Raw genomic sequence first — 24,901 nt, 5'->3', positions numbered from 1 at the left:
GCATATATAATATCTCGAGATCCTAGAAATTTACTGTATTTGGCAAAGCTGTTAAGGAGATAAAGATATTTTTGCTGATGCACAGTAGTTCATAAATTTCTCAAAACTTGGCGGGCAATTCTCGCATATCTAATATCATAAAATAAAAATCACTATTTACATCAGCCTTAGTGGGATAAGACAAATATATTCGGGATTTCTTTTCCTGGTGAAGATTTTCATGCAGATTTGTGGATACATAAATTGGGGTGAGTCGTTTCACTTGTATACCTCTGACAAATTAGTGGTAACACGTATCTCAGATGGAAAACATTATCTTAAAAGATCAATATCGCTAAAACTTCCACCAAATTAATGTTTAGAGTCTCCCTTTCATTTTAGACTTATTTCAAAATGATTTATCGAGGGGTCTAGAATAAAAAAAATGCCTGTATTTACGTGTGCACTAGACTGATGCAAAATTTGACTTTTTCGCTCCACAGTGCTTAAATGATTTCAAATCGGGTCGTGATAAGCCTCCAAAAGTTACAACTCATTTGGTTAGAAACAGACTTCGCACAAGCCATTTGAAGTTTACATGTAAATTACTATGGGAAATCTCAACTTTTTGTTCATTGCGTTCTATTCTTTTTCCGTATTGAGCTGCGAAACAGTTAAATAACCATTCTTATAGAAAATTTTCTTAGCTACAACTTTGCTGAAGATTGTTTCTATGCAAAACGAGACAGGAAAAAGTTATTAATTATTTTTTGATTGGTTAACTTATGACATGATCAAGCAGCTGCTCTGTAGGCAACACTGTATTTTGCAGTGTGACATAGTAGCCATGATGTTTGTGTCCTATTCAACGCCCCAGAAACACCAATGTTGCCTGCTGAGCAGTTGATTGAGCATGATCATAAAACATCAGCGCATTGAACCATTGATAACTTTCGATGCTTGCATTTAGTCAAAAAGTGGTTTTGAGCAAAGTTGTAGCTGGGAAAATTTCCTACCAGTACAATTTAAAATTTTTGAAGCAGACCGATATGGTGAATTATTAGATCGACATGAACAAAAATCTTGGTTTTACCATAGTAATTCCCATCCAAACTTCAAATGGCTTGTGTATACTAGCACAGTGCAGTGTGAAAATTCTGAACTACTGTTCACCAGCCAAAAGACCTTGACCTCCTGAACAACTTTGCCGAAGACAGTAACTTTCTATTTGGTCAGGATCTCGAGATATTTTATACGTGGAAATTTTACGTGTACACTAGCGCCGCGTAATGAGAAAATTATGAAACATTGTGCACCAAAAAATAGGCTTTAACCTCCTGAACAACTTCGTTCAAGACAATATATTTCTACCTGTTCAGGATCTCGAGATATATCACAGGCGAGAATTTCACATTTCACTAGCGCTACATAGTGAAAAAATTTTGAACGACTGTCCACGTGCAAAAATTTTGTGATCTCCTGAACAACTTTGCCGACGACAGTTATTTTCTATCTGGTTAGGACCTTGAGATATTTTGTATGCGAGAATTTCACATGTATACTAGCACCATGAAGTGAGAAAATTCTAAACTACTGTCCACCAGCCAAAAGACCTTGACCTCCTGAACAACTTTGTCGTAGACAGTAACTTTTTATCTGATCAGCATCTCGAGATATAGCATATGCGAGAAATGTACATGTATACTAACGCCACGTGGTGAGAAAATTCTGAACTACTGTTTACCAGCCAAAAATTCTTGACTCCCTAAACAAATTTGCCCAAGACAGCAACTTTCTAGCTGATCAAGATCTTGAGCTGAATAAAATAGAAAGGCACATATATACTAGCACCGCACAGTGAGAAAATTCTGAACTATTTTTACTCAACAAAAAGATCTTGACTTCCTGAAAAACTTTGCCAAACACATTTACTTTCTATCTGGTAAGGATCTAGAGATATTTTATATGCAAGAGTTTCACCTGTATAGTAGCGCCGCATAGTGAGAAAACTCTGAACTACTGTCCATCTGCGAAAAAAACCTTGACCTTCTGAACAACTATGCTCAAGACAGTACCTTTCTATCTGGTTGGGAACTCGAGATATTTTATATGAGAATTTCACGTGTATAGTGTCGTCGCGTAGTGAGCAAATTCTGAACTATTGAGCACCAAGCAATAGGCTTTGACCTCCTGAAAATCTTTGTGAAAGACAGTAACATTCTATCTGGTCAGGATCTCGAGATATATCACATACAAGAATTTCACATGTATACTAGCGCTACGTAGTGAGATAATTCTGAACTTCTGTCCGCCAGCGACAAGGCTTTGAGCTCCTGAACAACTTTGTCGGATACAGTAGCTTTCTATCTGGTCAGGATCTCGATATATTCCATGTTGTCTTCAATGAAGTAAAATCCCACGTAGTATTGTCACAGTTTACGCGGTTTCCATTTACATTTTCCCTATAATCCGCATTTGTTAGGTGTTTACTGTAATCAAAGTTTAGCTTGTTTATACCAAAACAAGTTTTTTGAGGAATACTCGTTGTTTTAAGATCGATTGGTAACTCAGCAACAAAATGGCAATGGAAAACTCATGTGTGTTGTACAAAGTACAACAGCGCGAGTAACGGAGGGTTAAAGATCACATTGAGGGCATTCAAGCCAAATGTAACAAATATATAAAAGGTTTGTATCCTTTTATAAACAGGAAATCCAAACTTTGCCTGACGAATAAACTTCTAATATTTAAACAAGTTTTTAGACCGGCCATGCTTTACGCTGTGCCAATTTGGTCTAGTTGTTGCACGACTAGGAAAAAAGCACTTCAAAGGATTTAGAACAAAGTTCTGAAGATGATTTTGAAGTTGCCTCCCTGGTACAGTACTACATAAGTACATATAATTTCGAATTTTGAGACTTTAGAACAAATGTCCACACACTTAGTTTTTTCTACCGAGCTCGGCTGTGCAAATCTCGGCAAAAAAAGTTTCACTGTGATCTCAGCAAAAATGACATTTGATTGCTGAGTCTCGGGTAATGCTTAGCTGAATCTCAGCAAACAAATGAAATGTTTGCTGAGATCTCAGTAAAACTTTTTTTGCCGAGATTTGCACAGCCGAGCTCTGTAGAAAAAACTAAGTGTGCAGCAAAACAATTAATAATTTCAGGCAAAAATCGTTGCAATCCTCACTTAGTCCTAGAGGATAGATTTATTCACGAAGTTCACTGTTACACGATTTAATTAAGACTAAAATTCCCTGACTGCCTACTGCCTAACCTAACTACCTCGTAAGGTCCCAACTAGAAATGTGCTATCTAAGCAAGACGACATGTCCACGTGCTCGATGACTGCTGACTCGTCTTCTGGTGCCTCGGTGCCCGCCGGTTGGCGCCTCGTGGGTAGCTGGTGTGATGGATCAGGTGAACGGCCGGATGTGCTGTGCTGCGTCAGCTTCTTGTTGGTTGATACTGGGTTTCTCTGTTGGATCTGGTTTGGGTTGCTAGGAGTGGTGGCCAGGTTCGTACATAACTATATATCATAAGGTAAGTTACTGTACAGGGTGCGTGACGAATTTTTGCAGTAAATTTCAAATAGTAATTTCTCATGCTTGTGCATCATGATTTAGATATATTTGGCAGCACTGGATAGCTTATACTGTTAGGTGTAAGATTTAAACAAACAATGTTGAGTAAACGTAAAGATGTCGAAACAAGAGAGCAATCTGTCAGCCGTTGTCGCTTTGTTGCGCGCCGGAGTATGTATGAAAGAAATAATTCGGTCGGTAAATGTGTCTGAAAGAACAATATAAAAAAAGGCTTGGGAAAGTGATAAGACGGAGCACTTGCTCATACTGCTAATAAAGCACAGAAATGGCTTACGGAAAATATTTCGTAAATTTGGGAGGAAGAAATTTGGCCAAAAAGCAGTCCCGTTCCGTTCATTTCAATATGAATTGTGAAATTTGTTCATTTGACTCTTCCGTTGATTCGCTGATATGGAAATGCACTGGCTGCATACGCACATTTCATGCAGCCTGCGTAGGAGTGACCGTGCAGAGGAATTCACTACGCAGGAAGGACAATAAAAAAGTAGGGGATTTTAATTCATATCTTCTACCATGCTGCGACTCGTGTCAAGAGCATCTGCAAGCAAAGTTAGAATTCAATCAGTTAGCGGCTCAACAAAAACTAACGGAGCAACTGCATGCCAACACAGAAGTGACACATCGTTTCGCGATGCAGCAAGAAAATCCTCGAATTGTTAACGAAGCTGTCGAAGGCCTGGAGGTACTGCTGGTAGGCATAAAAAATGAACTGTCTGCAATTAACAGAAACAGCACCTTAGCTGGCAGTGTCGTTGCCCTCAAAAATCACACTACATCGCTTTTCGATATAGCTATGATGGCAACAAAAGACAGTGTGTCTACGTCATTGAGAACTGTGACGTCAGATATATCCACCGAGCTTCGAAATATCAGCAATGAAATAAATCAACTGAACCAGCTGTCGCTCGAAATTGTGGCAAGTTGTACCATGAGCTCTAACTCTGTGCTGGAACTCGATATTCTTGACGAGCTGAAGTCACTGTCAGCAAATATAGCCTCAACACGGAGCGCTGCACCTTTGCAATCGCCATCTGACTCGTGCCCCAGCTTGGAGGTGGAATTAAATAACAACAACGATGACTCAGGGTGGCGTCTACTTGGTACCAGGAAGGTATGGAAGGCAGACTGGACCGAGTACGATGACCGAAAATCACGCCGTTTGATACAGCAAAAATAGCTGGAAAGGCTAGAAGGCGAAGGAAACAAAACTTGCTCAACAACAACAAAAACAACAATAACAACAACCACAACAAAAACCACAACAACAACCACAACAACAACAATTTTGGCAACAACAACAACAATAACATATCTAACAATCATCGAAACAACAACACTAACCGTAACAGTTTCCGCAGCAGTGTTAGTCAGAATAGAAACAACCTACTGCCACCTGATCGAGAGCTTCTTGCGGCAGCGAAATATCGGTTTTCCAGACCGCCGCAGGCTAACTATCGACCCACGATGCAATTCCAACGAGGGGAAATCTTAAACCCCTACCCGGCGTGCGATGTATACCCACGTACCGTTCCAGCGCACTTGCATAACGGGATGGCTGCAACTGCATCATGCGAGGCGTGTGTATGCAGGAATTCGTGTTTTGTACGAAATTGACGCACCCCATGGAGGAAGACAATGATCCGGCAGACCCCGACATTATCCAGGACTTGACGACTTCTCTACATCAAGGAGGGGCACTCGTTTTTTCTACAAAACTGACACACTCCATAGAGGAAGAAAATAACGAAGATCACGACACTTTGCAGAACGAAACAAATTCGGAACATGGATCAGGGGTAAATAATTTTGATAATAGTTTTATGAATGACAGGTTACCATCAACTTCTTCACCTAATCTTCAGACCAGTACAGAAATTTTAGTATATTGCCAAAATGTTAACCGCATGAGAAGCGCCGGTAAAATGAATGAAATTAACAAAAATATATTAAGTTCTACTTACTCTGTCATAATGGCTAATGAAACAAGTTGGGATGATAGTGTGAGAAGTGAAGAAGTTTTTGGTAACAATTATAACGTTTATAGAGACGACCGCAATTTTCAATGGTCTGGAAAAAAATCGGGAGGTGGAGTATTAATAGCGATTTCGACCCAATTGAATTCAGAAATTATTATGGCTACTAAATTTAAAGAATTCGACATGTATGGGTAAAAGCGCAAGTAGCAGACGAAACACACGTCTTTGCTTCGGTATACTTTCCTCCAAACAATGCTCATAAGGACACGTATATAAGTTTTTTGGAAAAGCGGAAGAAATTTTGTCTAGTTTACCCCCTGAAGTAAAAGTTCATATATATGGGGACTTTAACCAACGCAATGTTGACTTTATTTCTGATATGGACAATGAAAGCAGTTTACTTCCAGTCGTTGGGGAAAATGAAACACTCCATTTCATTTTTGTCAAAATTGCAAATTTAGGACTCAATCAAATTAACCATGTGAAAAATCAACAAAATTGTTATTTAGACCTTTTATTAACAAATTCTGTGTGACTGAATCGTTATGTCCCATATGGAGAAATGAAATGTTTCACACAACAATAGAATATTCTCTATTCGTTCACATAAATGAAAGAACCAACGACTGCGAATTTGATGAAATCTTTGATTACAATTCAGCAAATTATGATAACATTAGAAATAGATTGAACATTGTCGATTGGCAAGCAATATTAAGAACTGCAGGAAATGTTGAATGTGCAGTTGACGTATTCTACAATGTGTTGCTTGAAATAATTCTTGAAGAAGTGCCAACTAAAAGAAGAAGACGTCAGAGTCATGCAAAACATTCAGTTTGGTACAACAGGGAACTGAAAAATTTAAAAAATCGAAAGCAAAAAGCGCACAAATTTTATAAAAAATATAATAGTGAAGAAACTTTGGCATACTTTTTAGACATTTGCGATCAGTTAAATTTGGCCGTGAATATGGCATTTGAGGAGTATAATTTAAAAACTGAACTTGAAATAAAATCTTGTCCTAGAAACTTCTTCAATTATGTGAAAACCAAATTAAAATCTGATAATTTTCCCTCAAAGATGCATTTGGACGATAGGATAGGTGAGAACTCGGATGATATATGCAATTTGTTTGCAAATTTCTTCCAAGAAATATATACTACGTTTTCAGAAGAGGACCGTGACCGTGAATATTTTGAATCATATTCAGAATTTTCAAGTGACATCAGCGTAAGTCAAATCAAGGTTCATGATATCTTAAAGGGTTTCAACAATTTAGATGCATCTAAAGGTCCTGGCCCTGACGGTGTTCCGCCAGTCTTTACGAAAACTTTAGCAATTGAACTTACTGCTCCATTATTTTGGATTTTTAATAAGTCCCTGGAATCCGGAAACTTCCCCAAAATATGGAAAAACTCGTTTTTAGTGCCTATCTTTAAATCGGGTAAAAAATCCGACCTACGTAATTATCGTGGTATAGCTATTATCTCTTGCATTCCGAAACTTTTCGAGGCGATTGTAAATGAAAAACTCTTTCTTCAAATTAAAAACAGAATAACTACTATGCAGCATGGCTTCTTTAAAGGCCGTTCAACAACTACGAATTTGCTCGAATTAATTAATTATTCCTTGAATGCAGTGTAGTGTTGGAGTGTTGTATACAGATTTCAGCAAAGCGTTTGATCGAATTGACATACCCATGCTTCTTTTTAAACTTCAAAAAATGGGAATTCATTACACACTCCTCAAGTGGCTTGAATCATATTTAACTGACCGTCATCAAATAGTAAAATACAAAGGAAAGATATTAAATCCCGTTGACGTCACTTCAGGAGTTCCTCAAGGCTCCCATTTAGGACCACTTTTATTTATTCTCTTCGTCAATGACATATCTTTCATTATTAAGAAATTGAAAGTTTTAATATATGCTGACGACATTAAACTTTTTTTGGAAATAAAAGATGCCAAAGACATCATCACATTCAAAGAGGAAATTCAAATATTCCATACTTGGTGTCAAAAAAGCCTGCTACAATTAAATAAAAAAAAAATGTAACTCCATTACCATTAGTAGAAAACAAAAGCTACCCGATATAACAGTCACTTTAGGAAACCAGATCGTAGAAAAGTGTGATAGAGTCAGGGATCTAGGTGTTATTTTGGACTCAAAACTTACTTTCACCGATCATTATAACACAATTATTAACAGAGCTAACAACATGCTTGGTTTCATAAAACGTTTCTGCTATAACTTTCACGATCCGTATACGATAAAAACATTGTACATTGCTTATGTAAGATCGATATTAGAATATTGCAGCATAGTTTGGTCACCTTTTTCAATCACACACGAAGAAAGAATAGAATCCGTTCAAAAGCAGTTTCTATTGTATGCACTCCGCAAGTTAGGTTGGACTGTATTTCCTCTGCCATCTTACACAGCTCAGTGTATGCTCATAAATATCCAAACATTAAAAGAACGTCGTGAATTTGCTATGATTTCTTTCGTAAACGATATCGTATCACATCGAATTGATTCAATAGAACTATTGTCATCCTTAAATGTATATACACCATCTAGGCATTTACGAAATAGAAATATATTTGCTACAAATCGTCATCGTACGAATTATGCCAAATTTGGACCCTTGAACCAAATGATGGATACATATAATAAGCACTGCGATAACATTGACTTTACAATGACAAAAACCAAATTAAAGCGATATTTTAATTCCTCGCATAACGTCAACTAGAAGTAATGTTTTAACTTGTTCTTAAGACATATTATAAAAAATATAAACAAAGACAAAATTGAAAAATTGTAAAAATAGCACTTAAGACAACAATTGTAAAACGGTCTACACTGATTGACGACAAATAAATAAATAAATAGATTATTTTGTATAGAGCGTCGTCCAACGGGATACCAATAGAACCCCTCACACCACACTTAAGTCGCTAAAAGCTAAAATCAAGGCAGTGATGACATCTATGGATCGAAACATTTTAAAACGTGCATACTGCAGTTTCCGGAAGCGTCTAACTACAGTCGTCGAAAGGGAAGGCAATTTTTTGAATAAATTTACTTACAACTTCCATATGTTGCGAAAGAAAATAAATCGCACAAAATTCATTGCTAGAATAACTAACTGGTGTATTTTTCTCAAATATGCCATTTACTGCAAAAATTCGTCACGCACCCTGTAGTAACTGGAGCACCTAGGTTAAAATGAAATGTAATTTATTTTGAATTTGGATCAAATAAAGAGTTAAAAACATTGTCAGAAAACAAGATCGCTGTTTTTTCATTGTCAACATTCATCAAATAACTAACCGGTTCATTTTCATTCTCCCTGCCGCCAAGGATCAGCAACCATTCCATTGAGCATTGCTTGCGTCCTGTTATAGGGGTTTGCACTGTCACACATTTGTGCCTTGTAATCAAACCCCTACACATGTTTGTGTGTGTGTGTGTTTTTATGCGACGACTGAATTTGACTTTTGTCTAAACAGCAACAGTGGAGTCGAAGCTGGCTTACGCTGGAAATGAAAAACGTGACGGAATTGTTGGAGCGAATAGACGAAAAATAAATATTAGACAGAGGAAGAATAGCAGCTTGTTGGCCGCTTCCAGAGTGGCTCAGAGAAGATAGGATGAATTTTTTGCTTCGGTTGCTGTTGTTCCTGTCCCAAATAGGGTAGGTGTTCCAGTAATAGTGGTGTACCTATAGTTGCTGTATGGCGGTTGTGCCGGAATAGTGAGGAGGACCCGCATAAGATTATTTTTATCGGTAGCTCTCCTAAAGTAAAGCATATTTGCATATTTCAAACTTAAAATTAGCCTGAAAATTAATTATTAATTTTCCTTAAGATTTTCACTCCTTTGCACCTATAGTTGCGGTAGTGTTCCTTCCTATAATAGTGGAACCTATAAGAAACCAACGCATTCCACTATAATAGGAACCAAAGTCAGCAACTACCACAACTACTGGAACAGTGTTCCTATTAATGGAGGATGCGTTTTCTACAATTTTGTGCAATTTTATTACAGTGTTATATTTTTCTATCAAAATAGAGGTTGAAAGCTATAGATTGACGTGTAACAATTGTGTGTACATCGTATACTTATTGTTTAATTATTAAAATGGCTTAGTACCTCGACTACTGGATCACCCACCCTATGGGAAGTGATATTTATTTTCATATGTAATTTAATCAGATAAAATCAAAATACAACGACAAACAACGAATGTTCAGAGAATGTCTATACCATTCTCAATTCTAGCAACCAGACGTCCCGGAAAATATCAGAAACCTGTGGACTAAAAGTCAGGATTTATCAGGAAAGGCGTTTTGGATGTGAGGAGGGAATTTATGATAAATTGATGATGAATTTTTTAGAAAATCAGGATATTGCAGATGGCGTACGGCAACACAGATCTCACACTCGAGTTGAAAACTGGAACCCTTTGTGCGAACCCATCTGGTTTGATCTCCATAGGCTTTTCCGATTCATCCAACCATGTCCTTCATTCCGACGTCTGACGCTATCCGACCTCCTGGATATAATACACGTTTCTTTTGTTGTTCGAAAAATGTACAAGTGTAGAATATGTGTGGTGATGCTTTCCAAAATATTGCAGACCCATAATAATAACGCATATTACAACAAAACAAGGATGGAAATAAAGAGACGATTATTTTATACTAATTTCAATACCATCTTTACAATTGAAAATATCCATATGTAAATAAATGTGTAATGAACATTACAGCAGAATTAAATTAACATAGAAATACGTGACTGTTTACGAATTAAAATTTAATATGCTCTTACTAGAGGTTTGAAATGCACTTTTGGTCCACGTCACCCCTGGCAACACTGGTGTGTATGTATCCCGTTTGGGTAAAGATCCAGCTATGTCGTGAGACTTGGTACTCTTCACGCTACCTCAAGGTTTCGCCAATGCCCAGGTTTTAACTAACTGAACTAGTTTGTTCAAATACCCGTTTTTCACTTTTCCATCTATTTGTTTGCTATTTTCAGGCTACACCGGCAAAAACTGCCAGTTTGAATCGGACCCCTGTAATCCATCGCAATGTTTGAATGGAGGGACCTGCGTCGGAAACTCGACCCATTTCAGGTAGGGACACAGACTCATCATATCGATTCCATCAATCGAATTGTATCTCTTTCTTGTGCTCCGCACTACGAATAAGCTTTTCACTGAAATTGGAATCGAATCATAAATCCATCTTTTCCAGATGTGACTGCACCTCAGGCTACACCGGACCGCTCTGTCAACATAATCTCAACGAGTGCGAGTCCTCGCCGTGCGTTCACGGTATCTGTGTCGATCAGGAGGATGGATTCCGATGCTTCTGTCAGCCAGGTTAGTTTTATCTTCTTTTCAGCCAAATGGGGAAAACATGATGACGTTAACAAGTCTATTCCTGTTCAATTACTTGAAAATGTGTCCATGCATCCTACAAACCTAATCCGCGGATCCATTAAGTATAGCACCGTTCGGATTCTATCGATGCACTCACTATCCATAACAAAATAATCCAATTTTCTGTAATTTGTTGGAAAATAAATTGTCCCACTTTACGTTGCTTGGGATGAATCGGGCGCTGGCGCTGATCAGCAAGGTTCGTCGTGTCCACGAGTTGCATCTGCCATGGTGAAGCGTTGGACAATCATTGGGTGATGGCTTTCGATCCAAAGTTATTCAAGCGTTGAAATTTATCGAATTTGTGATGCATTAGTGGGCATCATCCAACAACATGCATGCCTAAAATGTGGTCGTTGGTTTAGTTAGATTACTGACTAGATGGACTGCATCTGCAATGTTTTTAGCTATGCTGAACGGGGAGAAACCGTCAGCACTAATGAATCTGGGTGCAATTATGCCTAATGGTGTTTGCACTGAAATAACTGCCCCACTATGCTGTACTTCATTCCGGGAGGTTGTTATACTTAAGTAAACATGTATGTGGGCAGAATGCAAATAAATACCTTCGCTTGCTTTATTCGCAGGATTTTCCGGGGAGCTATGCAACTTTGAGTACAACGAATGTGAGTCGAACCCATGCATCAACGGCGGTCAGTGCATTGACAACATTGGTGGCTTTTCGTGCAAATGTACTCGCGGCTACACTGGAAAACGCTGTCACATCAAGGTAGGAGCAATTACAGTTTCTAAATTGGAGGTGGTTACTGGGTGGATGAAAATTTTCGCACTGCCGGAAAGTACAAATCAATTTATCATGCAGTCAATTTAAAAACCTGGCAAATGTTTATAGGTAGCGGAGATGTACCATATGGAAGGATCTACATATAATTTACCAGTTATGATACATTAGTTTTCAAAATTGATACACCATACTTACCTTTTCCACTTCAGTTTTAATGATATACTGGCTCATATCATGTTATACAGGCTGTCTTGCAATGAGCACTCATACATCTAGTTTTCATTGGAAATCCTATTTAGCCTATTAAGGATAAAAGTTATAGTCTGATCGTACTATTTATAGGATTTTTTTTTTATATTTGACAATTCATACTACGATCAGCACTCAGTGTGGTTGAACGCAAGTATTCTTTTCTCCCGTGTTTTCGCAAGTTTTTTCTCGTGCGTTGTCGAACGTTTTTTCGTTCAACCCAAGCATGGGTAAACCGGGCCCAAGCGGTAGCCAGAAGCAAGGCGGCAAGCGGCCGGCGGATAACAATGTCGATGCCAGACATACGAAGCGGGTGCTAGCCCTCAACCAGTTCTCGCTGCTCCAGGAGGATAATGGCGAAAGGCGTGAAAGCGTTGAGAAAAAGGAGAAGTTGCCTCCTTTCTATGTCAAGGGACAGCCACGCGAGCTGCTTGACAATCTGAATGTGCTAGTCCGTAAAGGGCTACGGGCCGAATTCCGTTTCTGCGCTGATGGCGTGAAAATCACCGTCCTCTCGGCGGATGGATGTTTCGGTTGTGGAAGAAGAGCTGAAACGCAACAACCTTCAACCCGTGAAGGTTTTCGTGATCAAACGCCACAACGAGGCGATCAAGTATCGCGACCAACTGTACCTGGTGTATTTGGTTGGCGGATCCACAAACATGAGGCAGCTTCAAAACATCCGAACGCTGCTCAGTGTCGTCGTCGAGTGGGAGCGGGGCAAGCCGGTCCACCGTGAAGTGACGCAGTGTACCAGCTGCTCGAATTTCGGACATGGCGCGCGCAACTGCCATATGAAATCGCGTTGCTCCAAATGCGGCCAACAACATGTCACTGCCCAATGCATCGTGGACATGAAGGACAAGCAGCCAACCTGTGTCAACTACAGGAATGCCACACATGGACTAGTCGATCGTGTCCCAAGCGGGCCGAATTCATCGCACTGCGGAAGAAAGCAAGCCAGCCGAGACAGCAGAAAAGAAGCAACTACCCGGAATCGATCTGGAAAATGATTTTCCACCGCTTCCTCCAGCAGAAGGACGCGCACCAAACCTTCCTCCCCTTCCGCTGCCCAAAAGGCAGTATAGGAATTCGACGCAAGCTGAGCAAAGCAGCACTCCTCCAGGATTCTGGGGAACCCAACCTGGAGCTGTACCGTTGGTCCCTCCAACCGATGGTCTAACGCAGGTAACCAGTCATCTGACAACGCTTGTCAGTGAAATGCAAAAAATGATGCACTTCATGACGAACTTTCACGTTCACCATCAACGCCCTCAATTGGAACGCCCATTCAGTGGCGATAAAACAGCGACATTGATGTCGCGTTTCTAACCGAGACGGATCTCAAGCCGGAGGTCAACTTTAGCCTGCCAAATCACACAATTCCCAAGTAGCATTTCTTGTTTTATTGCACTCTATTAGTGGTTATTGACATCAATTTTATAAAACCGTCAATAAAATTAATAGCTCCAGCAGAACCTCTTGATAACCGCTATAAGATCGTCTTCCAGCTTAGTGGACCACTCTTGATAAGGTTTATAAAGCATGTTTGAGAATAACAATAAAGCTGTCTTAAAACCTTTTGCAAGAAAGCCTCATACTCCTCAAAAGGTTCTCAAAGTTTCATAGCCTAGTCATTGTATCCAAGCAGTTTTATGACGCTTTGGTAAAAATCAGTTATAAATCCAATTAAATTTTTATTACATTAAAGGAACCGCCATAAATTAGCTTGTTGTTGTTCTGTTCTGCTGAAACTTTTTGTTTTCCATATGGTAATCTTTAGCTGTAAAAATAGGTTTGAGTATTGGTGTCAAGATCACCATGCAATCAATTTTGTTTAATGGCGACATTAGTGAAAATCTTAAAGAAAATATATGACTTTTTAGAAGTTCCAAAACATATGCGCTTGAAATGTTATCGTGTATATTGGGAAAAGAACCGAAACAGAAAGAGAAAACCATATTTTCGACATTTTTTTCTTTAACTCCATATAACTTGGAACCAGTAGACTGTGGAAATTTTACGTCTTCAAAAGAGTTGTTCATTTTGTCAAGATAAACAACTTTACCGAAGACATCAAGTCTCCAAAACGTCAGAGAAAGAAGTTAGATTGTGGCACCATCTTTGCGGAAGAGTTTTGAACTATTTGTTTATGTCAATAGATGGTCCTTATTATGATGGGAAATTTTGCCGAAGACACCAAGTCGCGGAAATGCTTCGTTTCGTAGTTATTACTTTTGCTAGGTTGCATTCCTGGCCCAGTGTGCATAGGATGAAAGCAGAACAGAAAAGCATAATGCATGATTTTATTACGAGAACTATTTTCTTTTTACAAGAGCAATTCAAGCTGAACTTTGCATTGGGTCCTAAGTAACATTGATCGATTCTCTTCGTCGACTTTCTCTTTCGTTAAAAACTTATTCACATAATCGTTTCTTGATGTGTTTGTCGTATTGGATGCTAGATAAAAGCTTCTTTTATCGATTTATGTGCGGAAAATACCTGGGAATGTCTTTACATGACCGTGGGGATGCAAAGAGAAAGTCGACGAAGAGAATCTGTCAATGTTACTTAGGACCTAATGCAATGTTCAGCTTTATTTCATTTTTTTATTTGAGGGCAAATTTATATTCCTATTCTACGGGTGCAACCGATGAATTTTACAAACATTTGGAAAAGTTTTGAATGGTATATTAACCTTTATGAAAAGTTATGCGTGATTTCAACTTTTTTGTCCTAGAACTACCACCATTCCATGGAATTCGACCAATGGACTCGTGAGGAAGCGCACTCTCTACAGCTTGTGACATCCGCAGAAAATGCAGCGGCATTTTATTTCTTGGTTGGAGCTATTCACGAAGGTTTGCGGCTGACTATAGCAAATAAACGGGCTCATGCTAAAAATCTTGTTGATTTTCTTTGCGCTCCGCTTGGAAATACCGCAAAGTTTTGATTCTTTTCTATGTTGTAAAAATAAACCGCCTTTTCACATTTCTGACAAGTTGCAACTGAATGTTTATAATTGTTTTAAAATAACTGTTTCATGCCCAACTAGTTTTATTGCGCTTACTTATAAAGCAACAAAAGGATTTATTTGTGGGTTTTATAAGGGCAATTCATTCTACTTTTTTTATACTTCAAAGCAATCATAAAACCTTTCATAAGTGAAAATAGCATAAGCATCAGTTGGTTTTTTAATTAGCTTTATAGGGGTTTTGTAAATAGCTGTATATGAGCATTGTATATGACCGTCATAAAGCTGTAGGTAATGGTTGCAGCTGCCATAAAACGTTTATAAATTTTGAATATAGCCAAGCAGCTCTAGATTTGTTACTTGGGTTGCAAGACTGGACCGAGTTCGAGCACAGAGGAGTAGTGGCGTTGCCATTGCCATCAGGAGAGGACTGGAGTACAGGATGCTGCCTGACTTCCGTCTATCGTTCGTGGAAGCCATTGGAGTCGAGCATCACACTCATTGCCATCTACTGTCCTGCCCAATGTAAGGAAACGGATGGAACAATCGATCGTTTCAAAAATGACATCCAGAAGTTGACTCTTCGGAAGTGTAAGTTTATCCTCGTCAAACCATCAACCAACGTCAGCAGCATCATAGGCGAAACTATCATCGAGCGAACTGGCCTCAACTCCAGCGGTTTATGGAGGATAGAGTGGTCGAAAATCCTGCGTTAACGACGACGGAAGAAATCGACGGCGTGCTGCAAGCGCTCTCCGATGACATAGGCGAAGCAGGACAACGGTTCATCCCGACAACCCCGGTGACATGTAAGTTTACCAACCTTGATGATGAGACCAAGCGTATAATATCTCTTAGGAATTGTGTTAGGAGGCAGTTCCAAAGAACGCAAAACGTTAGTAGGAAAGTTTTACATAACAAATTAACCAAAATTATTGCCATTAGAAACAGGCAGTTTGCAAAAGACCTTAGTAGTTTACCAAATAACTCTAGGCCCTTCTGGCGTTTAAAAACAAACCAAAGCCCATGCCGCCTCTTAGAGTTGATAATGAGGTTCACATAACACACTTCACACTTGATGAGCTAGTGAACACCATCAAGTCAACGAAGAACATGAAGGCACCGGGTTTCGACGGACTCTTTAACATTGTCCGGAAGAGTTTGGGACCAAAAGCGCATACTCTTCTGATGAACGTCTTCAATCGCTGCCTGGTGCTCGGACACTTCCCAGCTGCCTGGAAACGGTCCAAGGTGGTACCGATACCGAAGCCGGGAATGGATCCTACCAACCCGTCAAGCTACCGTCCGATCAGTTTGCTTTCCTCGCTTAGCAAATTGTTTGAAAAACTCATTTACGCCAGACTTCTCGAGCACACCGAGGCGAACGACATCCTACTGGACGAGCAATTTGGATTCCGACGAGGTCACTCGACGGTGGACCAAATCAAGCGAGTCTCAAACCTCATCAATCAGGCGAAGCCGGTTTTGAAGACAACGGTCATGGCGATACTGGACATCGAAAAAGCATTCGATAACGTGTGGCACGACGGCTTGGTGCACAAGCTTCGGCAATTTTGTTTCCCCATCTACCTGGTGAAGATCATCTCGGACTACCTCGACGGCAGGACGTCTCAAGTATGCGTAGGCAGTGCTCTCTCGGAACCGTATGATGTACCCGCTGGAGTCCCTCAAGGAAGAATCCTGAGACCCATATTTTACAATCTGTACACAGCGGACATACCGACACTGCTGCAAGGTGGAACACTGTCGCTGTTCGTTGACGATTCGGCAATCAGCTACAAGGGAGGAGTAATGCGCACTCTCGTATCGAAGCTCCAAAACGGATTGGATGCCTACACCATGTATCTTACCGACTGGAAGATATGAGTGAACGCGGCCAAAACGCAAACCATTGTGTTTCCGCATAGCAACACCGACCGGCTCAAACCGTCATCAAAGATAAAGGTTCTGAACGCTGAAACTGAGTGGTCACACGAGGTACGCTACCTTGGCCTGATTCTCGACAGTACCCAACTAACAATTTTAGCTGCAGATTAGCTTATAAAGCCAAAAATTGGCTTACACAGCTAATTTTTAACTGTATAAGCTAGTCTACAGCTAAAATTGTTTGTTGGGTAAGCTCCTCTTCCGGTCGCTCGTGGAAGACCGAGTCAAAAAAGGCACCATCATGCTGAAACATCTGTATCCGATCATCAACCGTCGCTCGAATGCATCCACCGTCAACAAGCTGGCTGCCTACAGGCAGATTATTGCGTCTATGCTGGAGTATGGGTCTCCGCTATGGAAGGGTTGCGCTAAAACACATCGGAAGAAGCTCCAAATCCTGCAGAACAAGTTCCTGAAGATGATTCTGAATCTGCCTTCGCGCACACGGATAGCCGACGTTCATCGGCTAGCAAATGTCGATCAAATCGACTAGAGAATGACTGCGCTCGCCAGTTGGCACCAAACTAGGACTCTAAATTCAGAGTACGAAAAAATTAGAAATCTTTACCCATAATTGTGTTAATAGTAGGTTGAGTTAGGATTTAATGTAGTTAGAGAGGAAATTTAAAATTTCAAAATTTAAAATAAAACAAATGATCACATTGTAAAATGTTGCAATTTCTTTGGCGCACTGTCTGAGTATAACATAAAAACTGAGAATGAAATTAAATCGTGTCCAAGAAACTTCTTCAATTACGTAAAAACTAAAATGAATACGTGCAGCTTTCCATGAAAAATGACATTGGATGAAATTTGACAGAATTGATATTCCAATGCTGATTTTTAAATTAGAAAAAATGGGAATTGAGATGGAGCTCCTCACCTGGATTAAATCGTATTTAGTTGATCGCCAGCAAATTGTAAGATGCAACGAGAAAACATCTAAGCCAATTCATGTCACGTCAGGGGTTCCCCAGGGCTTATTTTAAAAAAATATCAGGGTGCTTATATACGCTGATGACATGAAGCTATTTTTAGAAATAGGAAGCGTGACCGATATGAATGTGTTTCAGAATGAAATACATGTTTTTTACAGATGGTGTAGTAAAAGTCTATTGAAACTAAATATTAAAAAATGTAATCTTATAACGTACAGTAGAAAACTAAACAAACAAAATCTTTGTATTACATTAGATAATGAAAATGTTCAAAAATGTGAAAATGTAATTGATTAAGGTGTTATTCTAGATTCTAAATTGACATTTATGGACCATTATGTCAGGCAATATGCTCAATTTTATAAAACGTTTCGGTCTCCACTTTAAAGATCCTTATATAATTCAATAACTTGACGTTGCTTATGTGAGGTCAATTTTAGAATTGTAGCGTTGTTTGGTCACCTTATATCAACAAGCATAAAGAACGAATATAGTCAATCCAAAAGCAATTTTTATTATATGCACTACGTAAGTTAGGTTCGGCGGCTTTTACTCTCCCGTCATATGAAGCACGTTGCTTGTTGATCAGCATTCAAACATTGAATGAACGTCAGGATTACGCAAAGATTTCTATATTTAATAACGCAACGCATTGATTCAGCTGATCTATTGTCAAGGTTAAATTTGTATGCACCTTCCCGACAATTACGCAATCGACACTTGTTCGCAGTAGATCGCCATCGAACCAATAACGCTAAATTTGGACCTGTAAATCAGATGATGACTGTTTATAATCATCATTGTGAAATGATTGACCTAAATATGCCCTCAACAGAATTAAAAATATATTTCAGAACCCTGCGAAGTCATAGAACATAAGTCCTAATGTTAATATGTAGTCAACGATTTGATTGATTGACGAATAAATAAATAAATAAATAAATAAATAAAAAAAATACTCGATACATGTTTTAAAACAAAACTGCAGTCAATGCTTCGACTGAGCATTGCCAACTTAACTATCACGTGGCAAACAACAAGTTGAATCTTCTTTGAGCGATGGTTGTCAATCCGAGACGTTCCATTCTTATCATTTTATAAGTAACTGCAGCGTATCAAAATTTTGCTCGCGCATCGCGAAAATCCGAGCTACTCGCACGCAAAGTTGGCAAAATCGCTAAAAGTTGCCAAATCAACCGTTACAAATGTAATTAAAGTGTTTGGGGAACGTTTGTCGACAGCCAGGAAGTCTGGATCGGGGGGAAATCGAAAACCGGAAGCCGCTGAGACGACAAAGAGAGTTGCCGGTAGTTTCAAGCGAAACCCTAACCTCTCTCTCCGAGATGCCGCAAATAAGCTGGGTGTATCGTCTACAACCGTGCATCGAGCCAAAAAACGAGCCGGACTATCGACTTACAAGAAGGTAGTGACTCCAAATCGCGATGATAAACAAAATACGACGGCCAAAGCGCGATCCCGGAGGCTGTACACGACGATGCTGACGAAGTTTGACTGCGTGGTAATGGACGACGAAACCTACGTCAAAGCCGACTACAAGCAGCTTCCGGGACAGGAGTTTTATACGGCAAAAGGAAGGGGAAAGGTAGCAGATGTTTTCAAGCACATGAAACTGTCAAAGTTCGCAAAGAAATATCTGGTGTGGCAAGCCATCTGTACCTGTGGCTTGAAAAGCAGCATTTTCATAGCTTCCGGGACTGTCAACCAAGAAATTTACGTGAAAGAGTGTTTGAATAAACGTCTGCTGCCTTTCCTGAAGAAACACGGTTGTTCCGTACTGTTTTGGCCGGATTTGGCATCTTGCCATTACGGTAAAAAGGCCATGGAGTGGTACGCCGCCAACAACGTGCAGGTGGTTCCCAAGGACAAGAACCCTCCCAACACGCCAGAGCTCCGCCCAATTGAGAAATACTGGGCTATTGTCAAGCGGAACCTAAAGAAGACCAAAAAACTGCTAAGGGCGAGCAGCAGTTCAAGGCAAACTGGCTTTCTGCGGCGAAGAAGGTGGACAAGGTGGCTGTACAAAATCTGATGGCAGGGGTCAAGCGTAAGGCCCGGCAATTCGGATTTGGAAAAGCGGAAGCCTAACTGAATATTTTCCCTGAATTTTATACTAATTGAACTTGAAAAAGAAATTTAATTTGATTTTTTAAATAAACGATTTCACCGATTTACACGCGTTTTCCCTTGACCAAATTTTGACCGTATCACCCTTTAATTAAGTGAGCTTATTTTTAAAAAGCTTAACCCTAAGGACATATTTTTCCTTGATTTGTTTTCCGTCAATCTTGTTTTCCGTGCTGAGCACCAATGCTACCGACGCCTGGAAGGCAGCTCCTACTTCTTCTGGACCCTACCTATCGACCCATCAACTCATGGACCGGGGATCAACGGCTTTACTTCCCTTCCGAAGGCGCTGACTGGGATTGAACTCAGACCTGCTGTAGTTAGTGGCAATCACGCTTACCACCACTAAACCACCGGCACCGCTGTAGGACATATTATTGTTTCCATCTCAATGTGGTAAAGTGCTTTAGGCTCTTTTAGGAGTTACGCAATTTCTCACCCACCTCTATTTCCAATTCCCTTCGCATTCCCATTCCTATCCGTCTGTTAAATGATGAGAAGCGCTGTTGGACGGTGAGGCACAAATCTCCCATCTGCTGGGAAAAGTGCCACCTGAGCTATCGTTCTGATGATACTTGGTACCTGTATTTTAGCGATAGGCCCACATATCATACATTAAATCTCGATGCATGAATTCTTGATGTTTTACCAGCCTTGCCTTAATAAATATGAATGTAATTTGCAAACTCACAGCAAGTATTCAAAAGTGCAGTCACCGCAAATTTATTTCTGTCGAGAGAATTCGCATTTCATTAATTATGCTTCGATTCGCCGAAGCGGAAATCACTTGAACGGAACAGCAATATTCCAGCCACCGTCACCATCATCCGGTGAACGAATCCTTCTAGGAATTGAATTCAATCGTGCAGAAAATATTAATTGCGTTGAGTTTTAATTGCGCTCGGCAGACAAAAATAGAACCCAACCCACCGAAAACGCAGTGCGGTACGGGTAGAAAACTTGAGTTCATTCCATTTATTACCAAGCTACTGAATTAGTGCGAACATAAGTCCCTCTTTTCATCTCCATTCGGTGAAGCGAGAAACTAAACGCAGCTTCTTGTTACGGTAAAGTGGAAAACTTATGGCTTCGGATTAATTCTCAGGCTCTGGTTGCGGTTTCTCCACGGCAACTACCTACCCAGCTGGTTAGGGGTTCGTACTTCAACCAACTGAAAGGAAACCGGAGAAGCGATTCCTCCATAGGGCTGTAATCGTCGCAATAGACGTTGTCGTGTTCGTCGTTACCCGTTACCGGGATGGAAATGTTTGCGTTAAATAGAACTTGGAATGGAACGAATACCTACTCCGATCAATGATTTCAATTTGGTTAGTTGTTTGAAGGAAGCAATAAATATTCGATGGAGCAATCTCCCCCTTCTCCTATCGCCCAGTAAGCTAAAGTTGTTTGACATTTGCTCCATTTTGCAAGTGAGAAGCCATTCGACAGGAATTATACAGAAAAACTTTATTCGATTACACTCTCTAATTGAAGATTACCAAGATTTGCGGCGTTGACGATTTCGGTTGATTAAACGTTTGGTTGAATTAGCAAAGAGCAGATGAAATTAGTTTTGAGAGATAACTCATCGGACTCATGATATAAGCGCATGGGAACAGGAATCCCCTTATTGACCAAAAAGTAAACTGCATTTGATGATTGTGTGGTATTGAAGTTCCCTAGAAATACATCATTGTTACCATAGAAGCATTCCACGATCCTGAATGATCATTTACAATTTAGCTGAAATTTTGCACAGTTGTTCCGTTTTAGTAAAAATGCTATTCTTCATATTGGGTGACGACTACTTTTCCAACAGGGCCTGTGTAAAAACAGTACTAATGAGTTAAAATATAAATATTGTCAAAACCTACCCCTATCCCCCTTCTTGTGTGAACTTTTTATGGCCAACTTGGAGACAATCCTGAAGGAGAAAGGACTATTACCAAACCGTTGGTAGAGGTTTGTTGACGATATCTTCATCGTAGTTAAACGGGAAGCCCTTCCACAAATTTTAGATGAGATCAACAGAATTCATAAGGATATCAAATTCACTCACGAGGTAGAAAAAGACGGGAAACTCGCATTTCTCGATCTTCTAGTCATCAGGGAATCGTCATCATCTTCCTCGCTTGAATACGAAATTTACAGGAAACCAACAAGCACCAAAAGAGTTATCCCCTATACTTCCAACCATTCGTTCCAGCAGAAAATGGCCGCCTTTCACCACATGATTCACCGAATGCAGACTCTTCCACTCAGCGATACAGGAAAGGTTAAGGAATTACAGTACATCTTCGAAACAGCAAGACTCAACGGATACAAGGAGACCACAATCCAGGCAATCATCGATAAAAAAGCGAGAATTCTACAAAGGAGATTATTTACAACCCTCACCACAGCACCTGAACCATTGAAACGAGTGTCCGTCCCATTTGATCAAGATATTACTTGTAAACTAAGACCACAGTTAAAACAATTCGGATTAGATTTAGTTTTCACCAGTAGAAATAACCAGTTGAAATCATTGTTAGGATCCACTAAAGACCCAGTTAATGTTTTAGGTAAAGCAGGTGTATATAAAATAAGCTGTAATCATTGTAACAAAGTATATGTAGGACAAACCAAGAGAACTTTAGCAACTAGATTTAAAGAACATATAGCGGAGGTTAATAAGGCCAAAATGCAAGAGGAAAAAGGCCTAACATATGATTTCAAATCAAAGGTTGCAGAACACATCTTCACAGAGGACCACCAAATATCGACGGAGGACATCACGATTTTACGAACCGTATCTACACCATGGAAATGGATGTTGCAGAAAGCTTCGAGATCAACAAACAACGTAATTCAACTTTAATCAACGAGTAAGGAGCGGAGTACCTGTTCCTATAGAAAATTAAATTTAAGTTTACCTAGTTTCTTAGTCAAAATGTACCTGTGTTAATATATATTCGGTAAATGCGATGTTTTTCTTCAGTCGAGTATTAGTACAAGACACTGAAGAAGTCTGCACATTGTAGACGAAATACGCGTATCTGTCAAGGATAAGCAAGTAAAGTAGTGGAATTAAATGGAAAATACTAATCCTTCTCTCTCTCATTAAAACTGTTTGTTTGATTGATGTAGTACCTTCAGCAAAATTGCAGATATTAAGTTATCAATTAGGGGAAATGACGGCTTCGGCATGACAGACTATTTTCGGCAATCCAAATTGAAACACTATTTTCACTGGATTTTCTTACGAAAACACTTCGCTGAATGCATGCAAACAATTCTTTATGCTTTCAGCTTCAATTTGACTATATTTTTACCACTGAGAAAAAGCAATCTAGCAGGGTTTTCTTGAAATGAAACACACGCACTACAAATTGTAGCTGATTTCGAGTTGCCGATAATAGAACAGCAGATTTACATGCAGTTCAAATGGAACGGTTGCCGAAGAAAAACTGGTTGCCGACAATACTCGCTCTCACTAGAGAAGATTGGGGCTTTGTAAAAGCGTTTCAAAACAGTTTTTGACAATTCTTTCGACTGAAATTGTTAGAGCAGCTGGCAGCAAAATATTGTAAACATATCAATACTGCATATGTGTGCGTTCCATAGAGAAAAAGGCTATGAAAGAAGGTCGCTGCTTAGGTTGCCGAGAATACGTAAATTCCCCTATATTCAAAAATATGCACTGTAATAATTTATATTTATTTTGATGGAAACAAAAATTAGTTATTAAAAAAAAAATTCTCAAATTTCATTTTTATTTTTTTTTTATTTAGGTAGCAGTGAAGCTCATAATGTTGGCAACTATCTGGCAAAATTTGGTAATGATAAAACCATAAACAAAAACCCAAATTTATCCACCTATGGTGTGATCAGACCCTTCTTACTTATTCAAGTTTATTTATTTTATTGTCATTATCAGTGACCAAGCCCCCCACCCCCGTGTCATCCAGTGACGCTACGCCACTGCCTGGGGGTACCCGGAATATATCCGGGTGTAGTCTATTTGGTGAGGCTACCAATCACCTTATCATCGTATTTTAATGTGATTTAATGGGTTTTAATTCAATTCATATTCAAGCAACTTCCCCGGGGTACCCGGAACATGTCCAAGTGTGTCCAATGTGGTCTGGAACACTTAACACGACTTGCATTGATCTTATTTTTGAATTCTGTAGTAATTTTATGTGTCGCATGATGGTTTTGATACGTTTTCCGTTAAATCCAGCGTGAAGGCCCATATTCACCGGATCTTATTCCGACCATATCTCCGGAACCGGTTCACCGATTCCAAAACCGTTCAATAGCGTTCAATGGGACTCCAAGACCTATCATTTGGCGCCAAGTTTGTCCAAATCGGTTGAGCGGTTGCTGAGAAACGTGAGCGCATTCATTTCGTTACATACACACACACATACACACATACACACATACACACGTACACACAACGAGACAGACATGGGACAGAGATCGATTAGGATCACAGCGGGAGTTCCACAAGGCTCCATCCTTGGTCCAACGCTCTGGAACGGGATGTACAACGGCGTGCTAACGCTGAAACTGCCCAAAGGAGTTGAGATCGTTGGCTTTGCGGACGACGTCGTCTTGACGGTAACAGGCGAGACGCTGGAAGAGGTGGAAGTGTTGTCAACCGAGGCAATCGACATGATTGGTAACTGGATGAAAGGAGCGAAGCTGCAAATAGCCCACCACAAAACGGAAGTGTTATTGGTCAGTAACTGTAAAGCGGTACAGCGGGCAGAAATCACCGTCGGGGAGCACACCATAGCCTCGAAGCGTGTGTTAAAATACCTGGGAGTGATGATCGATGACCGGCTAAACTTCAACAGCCACGTCGAATATGCCTGTGAGAAGGCTTCGAAGGCCA

The 24,901-nt window shown here is 39.8% G+C and overlaps 1 protein-coding gene across 2 annotated transcripts in view; it reads left to right on the top strand.

Moving 5' to 3' along the window:
- Positions 1 to 24,901, top strand: part of wry (weary) — a 565,654-nt gene that overhangs the window by 426,950 nt on the left and 113,803 nt on the right. For both annotated transcript variants that reach the window (XM_065232870.1, XM_065232868.1), the window contains exons 7-9: positions 10,613 to 10,709; positions 10,831 to 10,958; positions 11,606 to 11,748. In XM_065232870.1, coding sequence (XP_065088942.1) covers positions 10,613 to 10,709; positions 10,831 to 10,958; positions 11,606 to 11,748 — 368 coding nt within the window. The remainder of the gene's footprint in view (positions 1 to 10,612; positions 10,710 to 10,830; positions 10,959 to 11,605; positions 11,749 to 24,901) is intronic.

This window comes from Ochlerotatus camptorhynchus, unplaced genomic scaffold (genome assembly GCF_037179485.1).
Source record: "Ochlerotatus camptorhynchus isolate MF236.1 unplaced genomic scaffold, CSIRO-AGI_Acam_v1.1 ptg000379l, whole genome shotgun sequence".
Lineage (NCBI taxonomy): Eukaryota > Metazoa > Arthropoda > Insecta > Diptera > Culicidae > Ochlerotatus > Ochlerotatus camptorhynchus.
The sequence above is the reverse complement of the archived record's forward strand: the minus strand, read 5'-3'. Positions and strand labels throughout refer to the sequence as shown.